Here is a 22748-nt window from a genome sequence, read left to right on the forward strand (position 1 = left end):
ATTTCTTAAAGCCGGTTCAATATTAGCAATATCCTTTCTTAACCCATCTTTATCCCAGAATACACTCTTTGATCTCCGTAGTCTTAATGATATCTATATCTTTTAATACACATATACAAAAGAGGAAGCTTGTTTTTAACTTTCACTTCCATTGTGAGGCAGATGGAAGAAGAAGTACTATTAAAGTGGTAAAACCTTGCTTAGTCATCTTGAGGGAAAATAACAAAGGTATTATCCAAGTATTTCAACTAAATCTTCAGTTATAATTGAGCTGCAGATATATTTTTTCTCAAATTTATGCATAACGATGATAGCGGAAACGAGCATTATTGGGGACTTCACTACACTCCCTTGTCTTGAAGGTAATTTTACTCTATATCTCATAATAATTAATTATGTTTCATAATCAGCGTCCTTTTCCATAATCACAATATGTTTCATGAAAACAAATTGTATTTTTAAACGGGCGTCTTACTAAAAATGTAATAACGTTTTGGAAAAATACTTAAAGAGATAAATAACTCTAAGCTACTACGAAGAACAATGTAATTATCAATATTAATAGTTAATAGAATGCACTCAACCACGCGTTGTAAGTTTACTCAATGAGATCACTTGATGCAAAATCTTGAGGCTGAGAAGATATTTTTTGTTGCTTACAATGTTTTAAGTACAGAGAAACTTCCATAGCTGTTCTCTGCCAGTTTCATTTAATGAACTCCAGAGTTGGCAACCCTGGAACGATAAACCTAAGTGATTATCATCAAGAAACCTAGTTTTGCATCTAGGAAACAACATGTCACAAAGTTTCCCTGTTGGTGTACATCGTAAAACTAAACATCTATAACCGACGTGTGAGGAAGAGCAGATTAAAAAACTAATTTATAATTTGAAAATTTATTCACAATATGAATCAAAACAAGTATATAAAACCCTGTAGCCTTTTCTAAATGAGACTTGAACAAGGTTTGTTATGTAAGCCCACTCCGCTTCTGGTTCACAGACTTTAAACTTGCCTTCTTGAAATGTTATTTTATTAAGCCTCACAAGTCCATTATGCTAATTATCAGATTCCGTCGCCTACTGGGCGGACAATCAGTTCATTCACCTGCAACAAATAATGCACAAGATTAGACTTTAGTTAAAAATAATAATGAAAATTTTAAAATAATTTGTGTGTATAAAAATGTATAACCTGGACGTTAGGCGGCGTTGCTAGGACGTAGTGGACTGCGTCTGCAATATCTTTCGGTAGAAGATGGCCTTTCTGTGAGAAGTCAACTTCTTTTGTCGGATTGTTAGCTGTGAATATTTCTGTAGCCACCAGACCTGGGCTGATACTCTAAAAATCATTAATAAAATAAATCAATTGCACGGGCAAATATTAAATTATACTATGTTAACAGTTACAGTTTATTGCAAATTGTACATTTAATATACCTTTGGTTTATTAACTTTTTTAAATTGTAACACCAGACTGTTATTGTTGAACACACCTTATAATAGACGTTATGGGAAAGGAAGTTGCTTAGTTATTCAATTTGAAATCTTGCTATGGATAAATTTAAACAAATATGTCCAACCTACTAAATTTAATAATATGCAATATATGTATTTTTTTTCTTAAATGGCTTAATGTTGTTTTTAATAAGTTACAAAACATCGTGTTTTATGTGAGGATCAACATTAGATCATGAATATTGTACAGGGTTTACTTTATACGGTTTTGTATGAAGTAATTTATTTATTTTAATGACGTAATGTCTTACTTAGACGTGCTACGTTTAAAGTAAAGTAATAAAATAGGTTATAAATTTAAATGTTTCAAATTAAATGTAATAAGTTTTTAATGACTAACCAATAAATCGAATAATTTTCAATATCCAAGCATATTTTTAAAACAATTACAATTGTGTTCTCTATATTGTAAGCTGCTTTCATTCATTAATATAAACTCAAGAAGTATAGGAAAATAGCTCAGTCCCCCATTAAATGAAATACTTTCCCATGTTTTTGAGGCATGTATCAAATTTTAAAACTTGGAAGAACGATTCCGTGATTCCTTTTGATTTGCGAGTATTGTAATCAGAGCATTACTGGCCATGTTGGTGAACAACGCGATATGGGGCATTTCCCTCTTGAAGTTGTTTTAATTTGCTGCTCGTAAAACTGTTATCTTTCTATTTAAATACTTATTCTAAAGCAATTAAGTCAATGAAACCGTATTCGAGTTCTTTTTCAGTAATAATTCATTCGGTACAAAACTGAAATGGAGTGTAATACAACATCGGAGAATAAAAATCCCAAATCGTTATTGTTGCGTTATTTATTCTTACAATAGTTTTGGGATTTATTTCAGTTTCCTACTATTTTGTTGTATTATTACTTAAAATATATATTAATATCTTGGTAATAATATTGCTGAATTAACTTGTTTTAATTGTTTAAAGTTTGAACTGTTAAAAATAAATCCAAATAAAGAGAGAATATATTTAATGATATGCCAAGCTTAACAATTTATTATTATGTTATCGAAATAACAAAGCGACACCTTCGTTGTAAATTTTGTACGTTTGTGAAACTATTCTTTTTTATTTAAATAGGCTCCTCATTCTCATTTCTAACTCACTCATCCGACATTCTTACTAATGAATTTATCCCTTTATGTGTATAATATTTAAATCTTGAAAACAGGTATAAAGACACTAACAGAATATCTGTTTTATAATATAACCACCGCTCCAGAAGCATAGACATAATTTTACAAGAAAAACAAATATTATTAACATAACACATGTTTCATTGTATTATTAAACAGTCATCCTCCTTAATAACCATTTAATGATTTTTTTCTTATTTATGGAGTTCTATGTTCCCTATGTTATTTTTAAAATTTTATGAAATAGTAAATTAAAAGAGATCATTCCAAACTGACAGGATTTTAGATATCACTGTCTCTATAAACCTTAAATAAACTGAGTTATACTTATCATCCTAGAGTACAGGGACTTACTGAAACTTTTATTTTAGACTTCTGAGCAGCAAGTTCTCTTCTTAGGCCTTCAGTGATGGCCTTGGATGCAAACTTGCTTGATGAATAAGGCACGCCACCAGACATCAATGGGAGACGGTGGGAAGCAATACTAGAACATTTACGTGAAATAATAATAATAGATATTCGTATATTTACCATTGTTCTCTTCTTCAGGTGGCACGAAGATCTAACTAACCATAAAATATAGCATAAAGCATACATAAAAATTAAAACTAATCGATATGTGCTGATGATCTCGACCAAATCATAGTAAAAACATTACAATTTGTAAGTCAAAAAATCAAGCAAAGGGTCCAAAGCAATTATAACAAGTACCAACACTGTCACTGGACAGAACAGGTGCATTGCATAACCCACCCACACACACAAATAAAGGTGAGGGACTGATGAATATTAATATGGGCATTTCCTGTGGCACCGTGGCATGTCACCTTAACCAAAAAGGAACAGACATAGTTTTTTGAGCTATGCATGCCACTTTTTGGTATGGGATTTACAAAACTTTGCTCAAGAATGTCTTAGATTCCAAAATTGTTTCCGAATATTGTACTTCCTGAGATAGGCCAATTTCATCACCACATACTGATTACTCTTTAATTTTTGCGTAGACCTTAATAATTTTGACAACTGAAGATGATGGTTTCCAATCCTCAAAACATACGTTCTATTTCTGTAACATATAACGATTGCAATATGCGATAACCTACTATACATTCATATCATCCATTACCAATTATAAACTTTAAACAAAAGGGTAAATAAAACCATTAATTTGAAACTGGGATCTTAGTATTTTGCTAAAACTCCATCTTCTGGGTGAATTGCACTAAGAGATAAGTTTAATTAGAATCCTAAATAGAGGTGTATTTTAGAAGCAATACCTGTGTAATAGACAACTGATATATATTTAAATAATAAGACTTTCAAACTGTGGCAGGTGATCGAATATTGTCAATAAAGGATCGAAGAGACCAACAAGAAACAGGTTATCTTCGTAAAAATTATTCAAATTAAAATACTATAGAACATTTCATCTAACTTGCAGAAAGACTCATACTGAGCTTTAATGAACACTAAACCGTGTAAACAGTATTTAAAATTACAAAAACAAAATTACGGTGCTTTATTTACTATTTTATTGCACTAAACCAATTGTACCGAATAGTGCAATATTGTCAACAACTTCAAAAATGGTTAGATTAGCTACGATAGGACTTTATTCCTTAATGAAAGAAATTCTTATTAAAGAATTAATCAAACCTAAACTAATATTTCTCGTTTCCACAAAAACTTGCCTGTTAATATTAATAATGTGACCATCATCCACCTTGCGTTCCTTCATGGAGTCGATGGCTTCACGAGAACAAGCTCCCAGGGCAAACACATTCACCTCGTACATCTTGCGCCAATCGTCAATATTACCTTCTGAAAGTATCGAAAAATTACTTTCAATTTTGGAATATTGGTTAGGAAAAAGGACATAACACAGCAGATAGAGTTGAAAATCTAAATGAAATGTATATGAGTTTGGAAAGAACACTGATTAAGTTGAAAATTTTAAGTTCTATAATGATTCTGTTTTGGATACATGACATGGATTTTTAACTTTTTTTGTTTTGTAGCTATAATATTAAAGAAAACTTAGGTGTTATAAATCACGCCAGGATCATTTCTGCCCATATATTCTTGGTTTTAGTACGTTTAAACCGCAAAGATTGGATTATCAAAACAAGCTATACGAGCCTTAAAGGATAAGGAAAGAAGCACACAAAGTAATGTTTAAACCATCAAAGTTAACTTTAAACTGTGAGAATGAGACTTTTACACAATGAGGCTTATGTACAACAATTCTGAATAGTTCAGATAAAGTAATTCCATATAATTAAACAATAGGAAATATTGAAACTGAATATTATTGTATTTTTCCAGAATTCTCTGACGCATTGAATTTTGGATGTAAGAGTTTAAAACTGTTTTTGTTACTTAAATAAGAACTGTGTAGTAGTAGTTGTAAAAGTAAAGAAATTTTACACAATTTTAGAGTGTTTGATGAACTAAATTACACTAGAATGATAACAGGAGTTTTGACATTTGCCATAGTTATAGGTTATAAAAGGTATAACAAAAGGTTTCGAGGATTGGTATTTGTTAGTATCTCACTATAGTCTGTGCTAGTGTGATGTGTAATTGGGATCCTCGCACTTGTGATTCGTGCTCGGGACTAGCATTCTGTGCAGTGGCAATGCCTGAACTGGACTCCAAGCAGCTTTTGGGTATGTTTGAACCCTTTTCTTTCCCTTCTTTACTTCTTTCTGTTCGTTATTTTTGTATGTATTAATACCTTTCCTACGAAGAGGATAGAATCAAATCCTCTAAACGTTGCCTTATACCTTTTATAACCTATAGCAATGGCAAATGCCCGAAATCCTATTATCCATTCAAACCTTCCATCGTCAATGTCAAACTTTAAAAAATTGCACTGTATCATGTAAAAAATTCACTTAATCTACTTTCATTAATACTTTCAATAACAAACCTACAGTAATTAAATAAATAAATAAATAATACATTATGTTTATTAGATGCAAATAACTTAAATGTATTAAATTTAAATTTCGTCACTCACCAGGTGTATAACCGTCAATAAAAATACCAGCGTTGTTTACTAAGACATCAACCCCTCCTAAATTATCTCTGATCCACTGAAATGTCTTCTTTAAGTCATCCTCTTTTGTGATATCAGTTTTCACTGGATGCATGGTACCTGGCTTACCCTGGAGGCGATGCTTTATTTCCTGAAATACATATATTAATATATAATGTTGGAAACAAATGTATACAATATCAGCGCTTCATTTTATTTGTGACACCAAAGCTACCTTAAAAACGACTAAATTTAAAGGAGACTTTAACTACTTTTTAATCACAATTTAAAAGTGATTTTAGAATTTCAATATTTGGCCACCATTATCTATTATGGTCAAAACTTATTTATGGCACACACTATATTTTCTTGCACTTTTGGATATAAAACAACATTTTGAAATGTTTCATTCTTGCAAATTCGTTGTTTTCCTTACTCATTTATGAGCTAAGGCGTATTAAAGTTTTTATAACACGTCTTGACGTGTTTAAGAAACGTCATGAGAGTAATATCAAACATAATAAAAAAGTAAATGTCGTTATTGTTAAAAGTGGACTATTAGCATTGTATAAACGTTCAGTAATAAAACCTTACTGTAATTAATGAATTTCTAGAATAAATATAAAAATTAATAACGAAAATAATTACCACCGTAGCAAACAAGAAACTCAGGTTTTATGAGGACTCCTTTATAATTTTTACCCATTGCAGATAAAGCATTAAGACTTTAGAAATCAACACTGTAAATGAAAATCTATTTGATGCAAAAATCTTATTTGTCATCATCTAATATGATAATAAATTGTCAGAACAAATCTTAAATGAGAACAAAGGTCGAGTAATACATCCAGTTAGACTCTGTTGGGAGAACACAATGCCACAAATCCGATCTCAAACTGTTCAATCTATACAAATGGTGGTTTATATTGTTTATTTTATCTAGTGACGATTTTTCTGGGCTTTATATTGTAACGAACAAAAAGAATGACAAAATTAAAGCTATTTTGAACACTCAACTTTGTAAATTTAAACTGTCGCATTGTGTTCTCTTAATAAAGACCTTTATAAGAAACAAATAGAATGAGATAGTAAGAAAATAAGCCTCGATAAAAGTTCCCCCAATCAACTCGATGATTACGAGCCTCAGATTAATTTGAGGCTGAAGAAACTGACAAAACACAAGAGGTAAAATTTGTATCGGTACCAGTCCATAAAGGCGTCAAGGTAAAGAGGAGAGTATTCATGTTCCTCTTAAAAGACATTTTTAGTTTGTGTCATTGTTTTCTGATGAGGACTTTTGGAGAAATGAGAGATGTGCGCTACTATCTCATTACGGCAGAATATAGCTACTGACTAAGACAAACACGTCTACCTTCCTATGTAGGAATGTATATTTGTTATGTAATTTTTATACACAATGAGATGTAAAAATGCAGTGATAACGACAACCACCAATTATTGAATGAGAATTTAATCAAAAAGGACGCCACATTATTGGTTGTCTTCAATTAGTTAATTAATTATGTTCAGTCTTGCATTAAAAGGCTTTATAGGAATAACGTTTTCGTTGTTTTATTGCTTACTTTCCTTACCTAACATGCCACTGCAATCGATCCGGAAATCACGTGAAAAGCATGTACTTGTAAATCATTGAAGGGAAATTAGTTCATTTTTAGAATATAGATGAGAGTGAAGAGTTGAAATGGCATGGTTGAAAACATGGAAACAAAAAGCCTAAGAAGATAGGTATTCAGAGGATTAATCACTCAAGAACACTGAGGATAAAGCTTCAAAACTGAAAAGTTTAGTTAGGGTTTTCTTTATATTTCGCTTCTATTCACTACAGAGTACACTGTAGATATAATTTTATAAAATTAATTTTAAGCCATTTTAAATTTAAATATAGTTGTGCTTGTTTTATTTAATTTTAAGTTTTCTTGAAATGTAAAGCATTGGTGATACTTTTCTTGTTTACTTTATTCATTTCAAAATTATGGTCAAATGTCTAAATATTACTGTTTTACAGGTTAAAACATTTTGTAAAATATACGACAAAAATTTTATAATAATTATATTTGATGAGCATGAAAACATGTAGCTATTTAAGATTTTGAAGCTGTGGTAATTTTTGTGTTCCAAAAAAGTTGGAATTTTACTGGATGGGCATAATATTTGAAAACAAGGATGTATGGTGTATCGCTTTAGAGCTTGTTTTGAAACACTCCATACTCTTGACAAAGCGATAAAATAATTTAAACCTAGCTGCCTGCAATGTTCTGCATTTGCGCCATGTCAGTGCCACCACAACTATTCCATTCTGCGTCAGGTCCGCAACTGTCATAAAAATACCGATCCAACATGATTTGTGAACTAGTCACAACATGTCACGATTCTCTTGGTAGAAATACGTATTATAGTGAACCTACGTATGATCTTCCTCGTGTGTATCCAGAGACACCACAATCTTCACTACATAGAAGGTTATCTACAATGATCGTGACATAAACTATTCATAAATATTCGTTTGGACACGATACCTCACAATTCTCTTTTAAAACATGCTTATTGTTTCTATAAATAACGTAGCTACAGTGGGCATGACTAATTCGATGTGATTATAGAGTTAAGCTCCATTGTGCACCTGATAAGACAATGAGAATACCTCTTCATCTAGGTTACACTTGATAGCTGCTGGGTAACCAGACAGAGCTCCTTTGTTGCCTAGGTGTCGAAATGGTGTAAAGGGTTCGTTTTGAGCGTCTTCGTCACCGAATTTTTATGGATCTAGATTCCAGTAGTCAATCTATACATTGGTCAGACTTCAGACGCTGCACTAAGAGGAAAGTGATGGAGCTAAACTCAATATTAGCATGCTTACTTACCTGCAGTCTGTCCTCGCGTCTAGCCAGGGCCACTACGACCATCCCACTCTGCACCAGGTCCTCTACCACTGCCATCCCGATCCCTGCACTCGCTCCCGTAACCACAGCCACTCGTCCCAACCACCTCTCCATCCCCTCAATTGATATACTCTTCTGGAAACATCGGAGGTTTATTGAAATACATTTTTCAGTACATGAAAGTAAATATTATTGATGTTTTAGTATTTGTCCAATGTCTGATTATTGATACTGGTGTTAATATACAGATTGTTATAATATTAAAAATATATGAATGTGGTAGTTAGAAATACAAATAGATTTGAAAAAATACAGTTTTCGTTTTTTTCTTGTACTGTAAGAGATTGTATAATAGACTGAATAAACATTATGAGGTATGTTCAATATTAACGAGAATTTTATTTTTTAGATTTTTATTTATTTATTTATTCGTCTTCGATAATGTTTTCACCTAAAAAATGAATCTCCATTACATATTATGCCCTTGTGCCAGCGCTTCTTCCGATCCTCGAAACACTTTTCACACTAGGTAATTGGCTTGAGCTCTGACATCGATACACACATTTAATGTCATATATGCTAGTAAAACCACGGGTCTTTAAGGTACTCTTTATTTTTGGAAATAAAAAAATTAACACGGAACCATGTTTGGAGAATTTGTAGGCTGGAGCATCGTTACAGTACAGTTTTGGCCAAAAAAAACCACAAAAAAGCAGTGAAGTGTGAGCAGGTGCATTGTCATATTGCAAAAGCCATGAATTGTTTGCCACAAACCCGGGCGTTGTCGGATTCCTTCTCGCAAATGACGTTGAACTTGCAGGTAGTACTCCCTATTGACCGTTTCACCTGGAAGCAAGAATCCATGATGCACTATATCAATAAATTAAAGAGAACGATGAACATAACCTTCACGTTCAACTACACTTGTCGAGCCTTTTTGGTCTGAACTTGGGATGATTTAGTTTTATTTTGACGTCATATCCGTAACCGTTTTTCATCTGTTGTGGCTCGTTTCACCAATTCTACATCGACGTTGATTTCATTTAGTAACTCCTGAGCAACTCACATTCGCCATTGTTTTTGTTCAAAATTCAACAATTTTGGAACAAATTTTGCTGCCACATATTTCATACACAAAACATACGAAAATTTTTACGGCATGAGCCAATTGATATTCCAACATCAGCGACTTCTCTGATCATAATAACCATTTCTTCCACTTTTTCACATGTTCATCGGTTGTTGATGTGCTGAGGCGTCCGGAGCGTTCATCATCTTCAATGTCTGCATGGAATATTCATTGAAATATTTGTTTGTTTTTTGTAGGAAGACGCTTAGCTTGGTTTATTTTGAATAGTTTGTTACTATTCCGACGTATGGGCTGATTTTTTGGGGAAGTTATGGGGGAGTTACTGCTTTAGGAGAGTTTTTAAATTGCAAAAAGCTGTTAGAATGATGTGTGGCCAGGGTAGTTGTGACAGTTGTCGATCAATGTTCAGTAGTGAAAGCCTTTTGAATTTGCCTTACTGTTTATATTTTATGTCTCAATGTATACAATCAAAAACCTGCAATATTTCCCTACATATAATCATCTGTATTCCACCGGAAAGAGAGATACACTCATCATTCTGCACCACCACAGCAACATCTTCAAAAGATCCATGTCATATGTTGGTCCCAAAATATTCAATGCTCTGCCGCATGGGGTGAAAACTTCTTAACTCAGGCATTCTTTAAAAATAATTTAAAGCAGTACTTGATAAAATATGCGTTTTACTCTGTGAACGAGCTGTTGTACGGACCCAATCAGCCTGAGTCATTAACAGATGCGTGATTGTCTATCATTTTTAGTTTTATTAGCATTGTTCGTATACTAGCAATTAATATTTTAGGTTATGGTATTTGTAACATATACTACTACTATATAATACATAGTTCTGATATTATATCATTAAAACTATTTACTGGCTATGTTCTATGCATGTATATGTCTTTAAACAATAAATATTTTGATATGAAACGTTTATACACAGTTACACCCTTGTTTAACTCACAGCAGACTCACAATAGACCTATGTTAACTCCCACCCTTCTTTATTCTTTTATTTCATTTTTCACACAAACATTTTTTTTCATAAAACTCGTGTAATCTTAACAGCTGCCACAGAAAAATTAAACAATGGCTAAAGCTGAAAATTGTATTATACTTCAGCAGCATAAGTACCAACATAATGAAGAAATCTTGATAATCGGACACTCCAAACTCGTGAAACTTGAAAATGCCCGTTACTTTTTGTACACATCTCTTATAAACGCTCACCGTTTAAAACCCATTCATTGACTACTATTTATTATTGGTTGAGCGTTAGCGAATATTTTTACATTGGTCTTATGGGTAACCATGATGGAAACGGAAAAATAACTTAATAAATAAATTTGTAAACAAACTGTGTACAATAAAATTAGATGTTAACAAGTGACAATTTTATTAATAAAGTAAAAAGAAAATATAATAGCCTGGAGTCAATGTTAAAAGTCGGTGACAATATTTGACAACAGCGCGCTCTTACGTTGTAGTACCCTCGATAGCTTGCCGGAACTTGCATTTGGACAATAATGTAAAACATAACTTACTGAACAAAAATGTGAATGTTTCAACTGTGGAAAGATATGTCGTGAAAGACTGCATATGTGTACTGTGCATGAAACTTCACTACTGCATAGACAAGAATGAGTTCTATGATGGTGCTTGTTCAACCATGGAATTTGGCTGAATGTGTCTTTGATGCCTATCTATCACATAGCAGGCTAATACAATATCTGCTTTACAAAGGGATGTTTTCTGTATGATTGTATGATTGTCTATCTGTCCGCAGGACATCTTGAGAATGAAATGACCTATACAGATTTGAACTTTTGCATGCAACCTTAGAGAAACCAGTTATGCGACACATGGTGTGGCGTACTCTTACCTAGAGAAAACCTTTTCACGAAAACCTATAAAGACTGCCACCACGTTGAAAGTTTTCATTTGACTGAGATAACTTCCTAGTTTATTCCAGACATATTTAATTGGGTACAGTAATAATAGAATGTTCGTTTTAAACCATTTGAGAATTATTACAGACGCCCTATTGACTCCTAGACCGATATAGAAGTTAGTGTATACTTCTTTAAAATGTTATATAACCGCCATATTAAAACACTGTGCGATAACAAACCACTAATGTGGTAAAAGCTGTCTTAAATTACAAACCAGTTCACAAATTGTATAAACATTCTTTGGTTAGGTTCCGTTATTTCACCCCATGTTTTTAAATCGTACTATAGCCACGGAATTGCTTGTTTTAACTATTTATGATCATAGATGAGTACGGAGGTACTAAACTAGATAGACACTGTTTGTTTTCCTTGACGACGTCTTATCTTATCAGCATCAGGCATGCCCAGACTGTTCTTGTTATCGAAATGAGACGAGTGCCTCCGGCCATCAGCGCGGGCTTCGGCAGCACCTTCGGATGTCAATAAAAGAAAAACATCCCTCGAGATAGTACCTATCAGTAAAATATAAAATTCTAGAGAGGCTGATCAGAAATATAAGTTTGAATGATTAGTTCACCTCAAACAATCAATTCCGTGGCTATAGTAGCGATTTAAAAACATGGGGTGAAATAACGGAACTTGACCCATTCTTTAAAATTATTTCCGAGCAGTTTCATGGTTCATGTATACCGTGTAAAATCTAGATAAAATTTTTACACGAATTTTAAATAACTACCGAAAGTTTAAGTTCAAAGCTTGCACAGGTTTTCGTCTAAATGGGTTAGAAGTTACGGAGCTTATAAAGATTGCATACCTCATAAAGCAGCATTAGCTTATAATGCTCGCACACATAGATAACAGCACATGTTTTTCACAATACCTACACAAACAAATAAAGACACAAGAATGATGACCTGAGTGTCACTAGGAGTGACTGTAGTTATGGTCTGAAGGTCACTGCCATATAGTACAGGGTGTACATAAAGTCCTGCACGGGTATAATACTTTCTAAACGATAACAGATAAATAAACAAGATTTGGTACATTAACACTACACCTACAAATCTACTTTTTGAAGGAACTATCAGTTTTCTGTAATATCATGGGGACGTCCCGCAAGGAGTCAGAAGGAAATCTTAAATAGGAGCATAGGTCAATATGGACATCATTTTAAAGGGCTTATCTAGCAGAGTTTAATGCCGCAAACCGCACTAAAAAAGATTGATCCAGTACAAAATGGCGGCTGTTCAAAGATTTTACTTGGTTACATTTTATTAGTAGCCATAACCCCAGTAAAGCAAAACTGCAACCAAACGAATACTGCAGCTAACTACTACATTATGCTTGTCAGTTGTACAGAAGTGAATTATGACATTAGTTATCCTCAAGGGTTACAAATTTGGTCCTAATATATTGATAATTGGGAAAACCTGATAACAGTAACAATTAGAAATCTCAGCGACCTATGACGATCCGAAACACTTCCTGTTTTCATAAAGTGTTGAACAGTTCTCCCTACAGTTGTTCTAGAAATTGGCTGCCTCTCGTGAAAGTAGTCATTAAATAAATGGCATCCTTCTTCGTGTGATCGTCTGTTATATCCCCAACCAACCATCATAAGAAGTGTTATACGTTCACATTCGTCAAGCGACATAGTGTAGTTGAAGAACTACAAGCAATACGACAAACTCTTTTGTACTAAAGCGCACTGATAAAATGGATGGACAGCACTACTAAAACAAGAAAACTATAATAGCCTACTATGAATAGACTGGCTAATAGGAAAGTCCTAACTGCGACCCAAAGATAAGAGATTTCTAAGTGTTACTGTTATCAGGTTTTCCCAGTTATCAATATATTAGGACCAAATTTGTAACCCTTGAGGATAACTAATGTCATAATTCACTTCTGTACAACTGACAAGCATAATGTAGTAGTTAGCTGCAGTATTCGTTTGGTTGCAGTTTTGCTTTACTGGGGTTATGGCTACTAATAAAATGTAACCAAGTAAAATCTTTGAACAGCCGCCATTTTGTACTGGATCGATCTTTTTTAGTGCGGTTTGCGGCATTAAACTCTGCTAGATAAGCCCTTTAAAATGATGTCCATATTGACCTATGCTCCTATTTAAGATTTCCTTCTGACTCCTTGCGGGACGTCCCCATGATATTACAGAAAACTGATAGTTCCTTAAAAAAGTAGATTTTTAGGTGTAGTATTGATATACCAAATCTTGTTTATTTATCTCTTATCGTTCAGAAAATATTATACCCGTGCAGGACTTTATGTACACCCGTATAGTCAGTACTATATCATAATTAACAGGAACTTATGACTAGAGCGTGTCACAATAGACCAGATGGCCGCAGGATCATGACAGCATACTCGTAAAAAGTGTACAAAACAATTTAATTCCCAAAGAATTCAATGTGCAACACAAACAAAAACAAGCAGTGCATGTAGTAATGTATAGGTCTACACCAAATTTACTGCAGAACCGGCTCGTAAAATTTTGTTACGCTCGAATACTATTTTTCACTCAGTCAAAACTTTGGCAAGGACAAAATAACTCATAGAGGTAAAGATTTTAGGAACATTTGCGCGGAACCCACGAGTAGTCAAGTCTTGAGGAAGTCAAGGGCACGTTTAGGCTGTTAGAAGAATCGTCGCCAGGATCCTCCGAGAAGCTGGATCTCTCTATATATTTGTCATACTTGTGTAATTTCTGTAAAAGTGAAATTTGTAAAAGAGTTTCTGGAGTATGACTGGGAGACCACACAATAACAAGACTGACTCTCGAACGAAGTGGGAAGTAATGATGATGGATGGATGTGGAATGAGTGGTCAAATGTATGTCTGAATAAGAGCTCGATGTGGTATGTATGTCCAAATTTTAACATATTTTGACGTTTGCTATACAAATGTATTTTGTATCCGAAATAAATAATTGACTATTGACTAACCAGACACAATAGTCAATAGTTTTGTTTATTTGATGATGTATTTAGATTGAGGCTATGGAAGTGTAGGACACAATTGTTCATACCAACAAATACGTTTGGTTCCAAATCTGATTTCGATGATTCGTTGAAACAGAGAGTCGTAAATCAGACGTTGATGCATTTCTATTAAGTTCCCCTCCCAAAGAAAGTAATAAAAGATTATGACTTGTATTGATGGTCGAAATCGCCTAATCTGTACAATATATTTAGAATTGTAACATGCTTTTACCTATAAAATACCAAATAGTTTCAAATATACAATGAAATATTGTGACAATATGACAAAACTACACTATAATTAATTAAACCGATACAATGGAGTATCAAAGAACCCGACAGGATGTAACAAAGGAAACAGGATTTTTCAGACATTTTTCATCGTTAAAAATCAGTAACACTACACGTTCCGAGATCTACAATCTGATCTCTTCCATCATCAAAAACAATCTTCAAACAAAGAAATAACAAAAGAGTTATCCCATAGACGGACTACCCTTTTACATTCAAAACTCAATAGGATTTTTCCATTGATAAAGAGAAACCTAGCTGTATGTACCAAGTTTCAAGTCTCTAGGTCCTTTCTATCAAGAATTGTGGCAAAAACGGACGGGCAAAAGCGGTTCTGTCTGTCCTTACCATCTTAGAACTGGGTCTGCTCTTGGCGCAAGCTATAATGAGTTGTGTGCCACCACATGTTACAACACGTGATCCACTCGTATGTTGCCTCGCAGACGACTCTCTACTCTTATTGACTGCTCCGTTATTTGTATAAGGTATCAAATTAGTACACATTAAGTAATATGAGACTCCTCTTAAAATAGCACAAGAACCCTAATTACTCATACAAGAGGTTTTATAATAAATAAGGTTACAAATATTGTGCCATGTCTCCGTATTTGTTCTAAAGAATATTGATTTTATTCAAATAAGTAGCAACACCATGAAAAAAGAACACTTTTTTATAATAGTCACAGGGGCGGCCCGTGATATACGCGAACTACGCGGCCGCGGGTGGCGCCGCGAGGAGAGGGGCGCCGTGGGGGCGCTGTGCACGTGCGCCCTGCACTGACTAATGCACCGCTACCCCGATACACATGCCCCACCCCTTACGCGAGTGACATGGAACCGTCCGCATGACTCATATATCTATTTCTGTTCGCAGTCTGAGTCTCGCAGTTACGTTACGGTCACTGTTAGCGCCGCTTCGCAAGCACCCTCGCCGTGACAGCTGTCTGTCTTACTATTTTATATAATTACATTGATGTGCGTTGTACTGTAGTAAGTTGTAAAATTAATGCCGTTTTTAATTAACACGAAATGTCGAGCAAGAAAAAAAAACATCTGGAGCATTTAACTGAAAAAAGAAAAGTTGCAGCAATCTAAAGAAGATGAAAAGCAGTGTAAAGCACTGCAAAGGTTTTTAAACAAATCCGCCATTATGTGCGAGTGCATCAATAAGCGTAGAGACAACCGAATTAGATCATGATGTTGACAATAATTTACCAATAACTGAATCTGAGAGGTTCTGCCTGGACCGTCAACCAGTCCAATTCCATAGTTATCTAGCTACAGAAACACCATTTCCACCATCAAATATTGATTGTGACGATTCTGTAGCCGCCACCAAAGTTGTGGATGATGATTTATTAGTTGATACAGTGATGTCATCGTCCATCTTCATCTACGTCTGTTGTTACGCGTAGTCAACAAGTCATTGAAATTGTAAGTTGACTTATATAACTTACTTAGCATTTTTTAGGATAAATAGGTCCAGCAAATAACCTCGGCCAACTTAGTTGGATTATTAATCATGAATATGATATGATTAGGCCTACCGTTTCAATATGGTGGCCGCAAACAAAAAACACACAAATGTTTAAGCAGCCTTATTTGACTTTTATTTAAACCAATTTTTATTTTATACCACCATAACATAGATAGTGTAAAAGATGTTTTAAATATGTTTTACTATATTTTAGTTAAAACCTAAATAGGAAGGCCTATTTATTATAGACTATAATAAAATATAGATATAAATATTGCATTAAATATTTGAAATCCTGAAAAGGGTAATTTAACAGAGTTATCACACATCATACATCTCTTGCGATTACACCACGATGCCAACTATATATGTTTTGTTTTGTCTTCCAGGAACCGAACAAGGACACAAACACATTACCTGTGATTTCAAATGATTGTGGGAAGTGGCCACCCAAAATAAATGACGAGGTACGGAAAGTGCTTGTTGAACGAGGGCCTCAGCAAGTCACTGACAAAGAGTTTCCTGCGGACAGTAAAGGTAGGAGATTTTCTTCAAATCATTACACAAGGAAGCTGTGCAACGGAGAACAAGTTCACAGAAATTGGGTACTATACTCAATATCGAAAAAATGCAGCATTTTGTTTTCCTTGCAAACTGTTTGGAAACACGAATTCTCTTCTTGCTAGTGACCAAGGGTATTCTGACTGGCAAAAACCTACACAAGACTTTGACCAGTCACGAGAAATCCTCTGCTCATGTTAAAAAACTGTACGTTTTGGCGTGAGCTCTCTGTACGTTTACGATTAAACAAAACTATTGATGAAGAACATGAAAGACTTATCCCATGCTGAAACTGAACATTGGCACCAAGTCCTGAAACGATTACTGTGTATAGTACAGTTTTTTGGGGACACAGGGGTTGGCCTTTCGAGGGAAAAAGGATGTTCTTTTTGAACGTAACAACGGAAACTTTTTAAAATTGGTAGAACACATAGCAAAGTTTGATGTTTTTATGGCTGAACATGTGAGAAGGATCAAATCAAAAGAAACACACGTTCATTATTTGAGCAAAAATATCCAGAGCGAGTTCATTCTGTTCTTGTCAGCCAAGATCCAAGATAAAATCTTTGCAAGACCTACAGCAAGCCACATATTATATTCGATAATATTAGACTGCACTCCTGACGTTAGCCATACTGAGCAAATGACGTTTGTGATAAGATTTTGTGAAGATTACTGAAAAATGAAGATGTGGTAATTAAAGAACATTTCTTAGGTTTCATTCCTATTAAAGATTCATCAGGTGAAGGTCTCAACGAAGCATTATTGAAAGAACTAAAGGAACGAGGATATTCCTTTAAAAAACATGAGGGGTCAGGGCTATGATAATGGTTTCGGCAATGAAGGGAAAGCATGTTGGAGTTCAGAAGAGGATCCTTGATCTAAATCCTAGAGCATTTTATGTTCCATGTGGAAACCACTCCCTGAACTTGGTAATTAAACGATGCAGCTTTGTCTTGCAATAGTGCAGTAGACTGTTTCAGCACCATACAAGAAATATATAACTTTTTTTCTAGTTCTACTCAGAGATGGAGTATTTTTGCTGAAAAAACGTTTCGAGTCTAACAGTCAAACCACTCTGCAACACTAGGTGGAAAGTAGAATTGAGGCATTATTACCCTTGAGGTACCATATTGAAGAAGTATAATGATGCATTATAATGAAGCTTCTCAAGACAAGAAACCTTGATGCATTTGGTAGACATACTGCCGTAGGACTAGTAAAAAAAACTGCAAAGCTTCAAGTTTCTGTGTTGTATTGTAACTTGGCATGAGATCCTGTATAAAACAAACATGGTTAGTAAACTGTTGCAAAAGGTCACAAATGATCTTCAAAGTTCAATAGATCTTCTTAAGAGTGTAAAATCATTTTTGGAAAACTATGAGATCTGAAGAAGGGACTAAACAGCGTCATTACTGATGCAAAGGAACTTGCAGAAAAAATTGATGTTGCAGGTGACTTTGAACAAGAAAAAACAGTTAGACCAAGAAGAGTATAAAAAAAACAATTTTCTTACGAGAGTGAAAATGAAGCTGCAAGTTCTGGTAAAGATTTGTTTTAAAGTAAATTTCTTCTTTGTTGTGCTTGATAGAGCAATATCCTCGTTAAAGGAGAGATTTGAACTGATGGAAAACCATAGTGAAGGTTTTAAATTTCTCTATGATATTGCTAGCTTAGGAAAAGCATGGAGTGAATCAGAGTTAAAGAAAGCCTGCAAACACCTTGAAACAGTTTTGAGCGGTGGTGATGGAGATGACAAACCAAAAGAATATGACATTAACGGAGATGAGCTGTTTGATGAGCTTCAAATCTTTGGACCAATGCTGCCCCCTTCAAGTCACCCAGCTGGAGCGTTGTCTTTTATAACCAAACGTGGTTATGTGGATACTTATCCAAATATTTTTGTAGCATTGAGAATCTTGTTAACGCTGCCAGTATCCGTGGCCAGTGGCGAAAGAAGTTTTTTCCAAATTAAAACTAATAAAAACTTACCTACGATCAAATTTGAGCCAAGAACACTTAAGTGGTCTAGCAACCTTGGCGATTGAAAATGATGCCCTAAATGAAATGGAAACGGACATTCTACTGCACAGAGTTTTCAAAATTAAAAGCCAGACGAATTCCTTTTTAATTGCAACATTGAGTATCTTAATTGTAATTATTAGGCTATTATTTTTTAATTTGAATTGTCTGTAATACAACCTGACGTTTAACAATGACTTGTACACACAATATTGATTGTAGATGATTTTGTGTTTTCCATCATACATCACATAACTTAAACTTAATAATGTAATGTATCGTAATTGTAGTCTACAATGTGTCACTGTATTTGTAAATGAACACTGGTAAATAAACATAAACTCTGGTTTGTCAGCTATTTTTTTTCTCCTAATTTGTTCCCCTTTGTTTACTATTTAGGTACAAGGTATGTGGACAATTTACCGTTCTACGGTGTAGTGTATGACGGTTTAATCGGGGGGGGGGGGCGCCAAAACTACTGTTTGCTTACACTATAAAATTAGCTAGGGCCGGCCCTGAATAGTCATCGTACACGTAACTTTTTCCACGCGCACTTTGAAAAATATCCAAGAACTGTTTGGCATTGAATATCCAGTGTGTAAGAATAACACTAATAGTAAAGGTTTAGACAAATGTGGGTAATAATCATTATTAGTTAATTACAGAATAAATGCTACCTTTTTTAAACCGTTTTAGCATAATTGATTCTAATCCTTAACAGTAACTACGGTACTGATCATTTATGATAAAATATGAAAAGCTATTTCAGTATAAAAGTGTACTATTATTTCATTTTATGTTCACAGTTACGCCATATAGTAACGCATTGTATGCAACGTTATTCTTCTATGGCTACCCAACTACTGTCTCCTCTGATGTAACACATTATCGATTGAGCCAGAGCGAGATGTTGACTAACTATGTACTCTATTAGCAGATGTATCACGACACGAACACTCTAATCACAGTAAGGACATTAACTGTTGTAAATGTTTGCTACCACTCACCTTACAGAAGGTCACTGCAGCTGTCTTGATGCTGTAGACACAAGCCAGACAGCGAGGAGTGACATGCGTAGAGACAGTTCCCCCTCCACTCGCAACGAGATTGTCTTTATTTATCTTCCTTACTCTTTGTTGTCGCTGATTATAGACACACTGATGTTACGCTAGCTTTGTTCCAACATTCTAACCTCAATCTTTAATTTCTTGAAATTGCTGATGTAGTCTATAATTCAAAATAGAAGACGTATTTAAATTTTAAACGTAATTAATGATACTTACATAACATGTTATAAGTGAAGATAACAGAATTTTAGCAGACCGTTCCGTGGTACAAAAGATTAGTAACATTACGTTTTGAGATTTGCAATCTGACCTTTGAAACGTAGTGTTTCTGATATTTGTATCACAGAACGACAGAAAAGGCAGGATATCCTGTTACCTTCAAAACCCCTCCATCTTCAAAAACAAATTTTAAATATGGTGGATGTAAATTGTAAGAAATAGTTTAAAGCCCGCATATTGAATTGATGATCTTCATCACAAGATGATATCATGTTGAGTTATTGATATATTGTCTTCAGAATTGATACATTAATCTTCGTCAGTTTTAACAATTAGTTTAATAGTTTTCCCCCATTTATTTGCAATTAAACTAATATCCTTAATTTAAAAATTAGGGATCTAGAAATGAATATACTTTACAAAACATCCTCGTGTAAATTTAAAAATTATATTTTGTATGTGGCAGAAATTGTACTCTTGAACTTAGAACTAGTGTTAGCGCTAGATAAGATTAAGTTAACTCTAGTTGTGTGCTCGCGCGTGCGCTAGACTTACGCCGTACGATAGTCAACAATAAAAGTTCACTATCAAATATGTATTTCCTAAATGGCTTACAATAGCTTATTTCTAAACTGTCATAAGTACTGAATTATTTACTCTATTAAATATTTAACAGAGAGATTAAGAGTAATACAGAATCATTTTACGAGAATTATAACATACAAACGAATACGGGATAGCTCCTTTCCCATTTTCTGTCAATTAAAGATATTGCCACTGCAGCATTTATTTGTTTTTAAAGTCCTGAGACTATTTCACATTAAAAGTGGTAACTTGGGAACAACGGACCTAAATTATGCCACCAGAAGCATAGACCGTCGTATGTTCAGAATACCAAAAGTTAATAATAAATCCATTTTTAAAAGGTCATTTCTTTATAATGGTCCGAGTTTTTTCAACAAATTGCCTTTTGAAGTCAAATTATCTGTAAATAGTAGAAATTGTTGTAACAAGCTTAGAACTTATTATTTTTAAATGAAAACTGTAACTCGTTTTACGAATAGTATACTACATAATTATGTATATATTTATATAAATTTCCAATAATGTAGTTAATGTTTTATTTCACTATTCATATGTATATAAGCGTCTGTAGTCTTAGAATATATAAGTATAATAATTTCTTATTAACCATTCGCTCTTGTAAATACATTCATATTAAGCATAGCAGTTGTGTGCAATGAAAGTTTCGTGTTGAAAGCTTATCAGTGATTAGTGTTTAGACGCCAGGCTGATAACAACTTGTACTGTCTTTCTGGCCTCAGATAACAAACATGTTTTGTATTGTTGTCCACTGACCACATTACTTGCAGAAGTGGTCAGTTAATTCCAAGTGAGTCTTATATTTTGTACAATGTACTATTATGATGGAATAAATTAATTTATTCATTTATCATGTGAAGAAGAATTTGAATTTTAAAACTATTGATTTTATTTTGATTTCTGTATATTTATACTTTTCTGTTCTCTAATTTAACAGAAAAACATTATCGATTAAGCTAGAGCAGGATGTATGTTAACATTTTTTTAAAGAATGAATAAATAATTATTTTTATCTTGTACATGAAGTACAAGTCTATAGAGGCTGGGTTTCGAATAAGGTTATGATCCCTGGCATTTTGAAACTAGATTACTTAACCTCCTGGCTATTGAATGCTTCCTAGAGTTAACACACCACATTTTGAAACACTTAATCTCTGAAAGCCAGTAGCCTATAATGGTTATTAAGATTAACTACGTTATTGTTAAACGTATGTGCTAGATAGAAACATCCTACAATGAAGTGCTTTATTATTGATCATGATCTCAGCCTTTGGAGTATTTGGGCAAAAATACCTGCACATGTTTTAGACATTTTTAATCATTCGCTATATGGCTTCTGGCCTTCAGTGTCCGAATAAGGGATCTTGATTTCTTAAAACATCTAGTCTCAGCTCTCAGACACCAATCTCCATAAGCTTCACTCACAGTTCTCTGCCTCAGGAGCTCCTGAATTGTGACAGCTCTCGTCCTCTGAGAACTCTTGGCGTCATTTAGTTTCCAGATGTATGGAAGCTACTGGCATCCAAAAGAAATCCTTATTTAGAAGTTACCATACTCAGGAAGCTATAAGGGTCTGAACTCTGTTGGCATCTTGAAGTATTATAAGGTATGGTTTGATGGTATGGGGTAGGTATTGAGATCATCTTAATCCTGCAGAAAAAAGCAGTAAGAATATTAACTGGCTCTAAGACATTAACTCATTGTAGACCTCTGTTTGTAAAAACAAGCATTTTAACCATTGTAAATTTATATATATTTGATGTTTTACTTTTAGTTAAGAAAGATTTTAACAAATACCTTTTAAGAAACATGACACATTACCATAATACTAGAAATAGTAATAAGCTTGAATTACCAAGGTAATAGGT

The 22748-nt window shown here is 34.0% G+C and overlaps 1 protein-coding gene across 1 annotated transcript; it reads right to left on the reverse strand.

The window, feature by feature from the left end:
• Positions 1–881: 881 nt before the first annotated feature.
• LOC124353849 (farnesol dehydrogenase-like) lies at positions 882–20136 on the reverse strand. The gene is made up of 7 exons (XM_046803873.1): positions 19999–20136; positions 8582–8734; positions 5682–5850; positions 4351–4480; positions 3014–3143; positions 1196–1342; positions 882–1108 (listed from the first exon to the last, which is right to left on the reverse strand). The coding sequence occupies exons 2-7, from the start codon at positions 8711–8713 to the stop codon at positions 1067–1069; spliced, it is 750 nt and encodes a 249-aa protein (XP_046659829.1). The 5' UTR covers positions 8714–8734; positions 19999–20136; the 3' UTR covers positions 882–1066.
• Positions 20137–22748: the final 2612 nt, after the last annotated feature.

The sequence above is a fragment of the Homalodisca vitripennis genome, chromosome 2 (genome assembly GCF_021130785.1).
Source record: "Homalodisca vitripennis isolate AUS2020 chromosome 2, UT_GWSS_2.1, whole genome shotgun sequence".
NCBI lineage: Eukaryota > Metazoa > Arthropoda > Insecta > Hemiptera > Cicadellidae > Homalodisca > Homalodisca vitripennis.

Bases quoted from the DNA above. Each gene is read 5' to 3' on its own strand.
- LOC124353849 (XM_046803873.1), bottom strand. From the start codon at position 8,713: ATGGAGAGGTGGTTGGGACGAGTGGCTGTGGTTACGGGAGCGAGTGCA. The intron at 4,481-5,681 runs GTGAGTGACGAA...CGATACTTTCAG, and splicing joins TATTGACGGTTATACACCTG to AAGGTAATATTGACGATTGG. The intron at 1,109-1,195 runs GTTATACATTTT...TATTTGTTGCAG, and splicing joins CAACGCCGCCTAACGTCCAG to GTGAATGAACTGATTGTCCG.